Source organism: Eimeria tenella, genomic scaffold (genome assembly GCF_000499545.2).
Source record: "Eimeria tenella Houghton genomic scaffold, Eth_scaff3200, whole genome shotgun sequence".
In the NCBI taxonomy this organism is placed as follows: domain Eukaryota; phylum Apicomplexa; class Conoidasida; order Eucoccidiorida; family Eimeriidae; genus Eimeria; species Eimeria tenella.
Window position 1 is genome coordinate 527 of NW_013543051.1, and position 1551 is coordinate 2077.

Genomic DNA, 1551 nt, shown 5'->3' on the forward strand with positions numbered 1-1551 from the left:
TCCCTTTGGCAGCTTGCAGCGGCAGCCCGTTGTGGGGCCTTCGCTGTGTGCTGCTGTTATCAAACCAGACCAAATCGTTGGGGGCCCCTGGGGATAGTTGGGGGCCCCCTGGGTATTGAGGGGCCCCCGAACCATCCCCCAAAGGCCCCCTGAACATCCAGGGTCCCCCCTTGGGGCCCCTCTGGGGCCCCCATGGGGCCCCCCTTGGGCGGAATTTATAAGAATGCTGCGGCTAAGCTGCAGCTGCTGCGGTGGGTTGAGTCTCTTGCGGAGTCCGAGGGGGCCCCCGAGGGGGGCCGCTGAAGAAGGGCCCTCAGGAGGTCCCTCCTGCTTTCAAGGGGCCCCTCACTTAACTCAAAAGGTAGGGCCCCCCGCCCCCCCGGCAGCTCACTGGGGAGGGGGCCCCCGTCGGAAACCGCTGCGTACGGCCTGGGGAGGGGCCGCTTGGGGGCCCCCCCACCGAGGGGGCCCCTGGGGGGCCCCCCGGGGGCCCCTCCGTGGGGCCCCGCGGGGCCCCTAAAGAGACGAACTGTTCGAAATGGAAAAGAACGGGCAGAATGGGGCAAAGAAAAAGAGCCCCCGCCTAAAGACAAAGGCAAGGAGGAGGGCCCCATCGGGGCCCCCGTGGGGGCCCCCATGGGGGCCCCTGAGTGCGGAAAAGGGCCGAGAGGAGGCCCCCCTAGCGGCTCTGGCAGCATGTCATCGCGCTGCGGGTCTGCTGTTGCTGCTGCTGCTGCTGCTGCAGTGAAAGCGGGAGAAGAGGCCAGGGGGCCCCTCTGCGCCCTATATGCTGGAGAGAAGGGGCCCCCCGAGGGACCCCCCCAGCGGGGACTGTCGGCAAAAGCAGGACTTTGGTCCCATCTACCTGTTTGGCCTCCGAAGGGGCCCCCGCGGACTAGCTGGGGGCCCCTGTCGAATGTGGGGGGCAGCAAAGGGGGGCTGGGGGCCTCTGGCGCCAGGAGGGGCCCCCCAGGGGCTCCCCCAGGGGGCCCCCGGGGGGCCCTCCTGGGGGCACCCCCTGCAGCAACGGGGGCCCCCACAAAGGACCCCATATGGGGGTCCCCCCCGCACTGCGGGCGCCTCCAGCCGAGGCGGCTGCCCGAAGACGCAGTCGAGGGGCCCTCAGAGGAGGGGCCCCCCGTTGAGGGGGGCCCCCCTGTGGAGGGGCTCACCCCTGTGGGGGGGGGCCCCCCCGTGGAGGGGGGCCCCCCTGTGGAGAGGAGCCGCCCTGCGGAGAGGGGGCCCCCTGTGGAGAGGGCCCCTGGGAGCAACGGGGGGCCCCCCGCGGAGTGGGGGCCCCCCCTTGGAAGGGGGTTTTCTGCGGACAGGGGGGCCCCCCTGTACGGGGGGCCCCCCTCTTCTGAACTGTCCAAACGAAAAGAAGAAGGGGTACCCAAAGAAGACCCACTGCTGCTCCTGAGGGCCCCCAATACTTCAGCCCAGGGGCCCTCCCCTTGTGGGGTCACCTGGGGGGCCCCCTCTCTGGGGCCCTGGCCCCACGGGAAGGGCGGTTCGGGTGCAGCAGCAGCAGCAGCAGGTGCTGCTGCTGCT

The 1551-nt window shown here is 71.0% G+C and overlaps 1 protein-coding gene across 1 annotated transcript in view; it reads right to left on the minus strand.

The window, feature by feature from the left end:
• Window positions 1-215: 215 nt before the first annotated feature.
• ETH_00038185 (uncharacterized protein) overlaps window positions 216-1551 on the minus strand; it is a gene marked incomplete at both ends in the record, with an annotated part of 2805 nt that continues 1469 nt past the window's right edge. The window contains one exon of the mRNA XM_013376198.1: window positions 216-1546. Within this exon, the coding sequence (XP_013231652.1) occupies window positions 216-1546 (1331 nt within the window). The remainder of the gene's footprint in view (window positions 1547-1551) is intronic.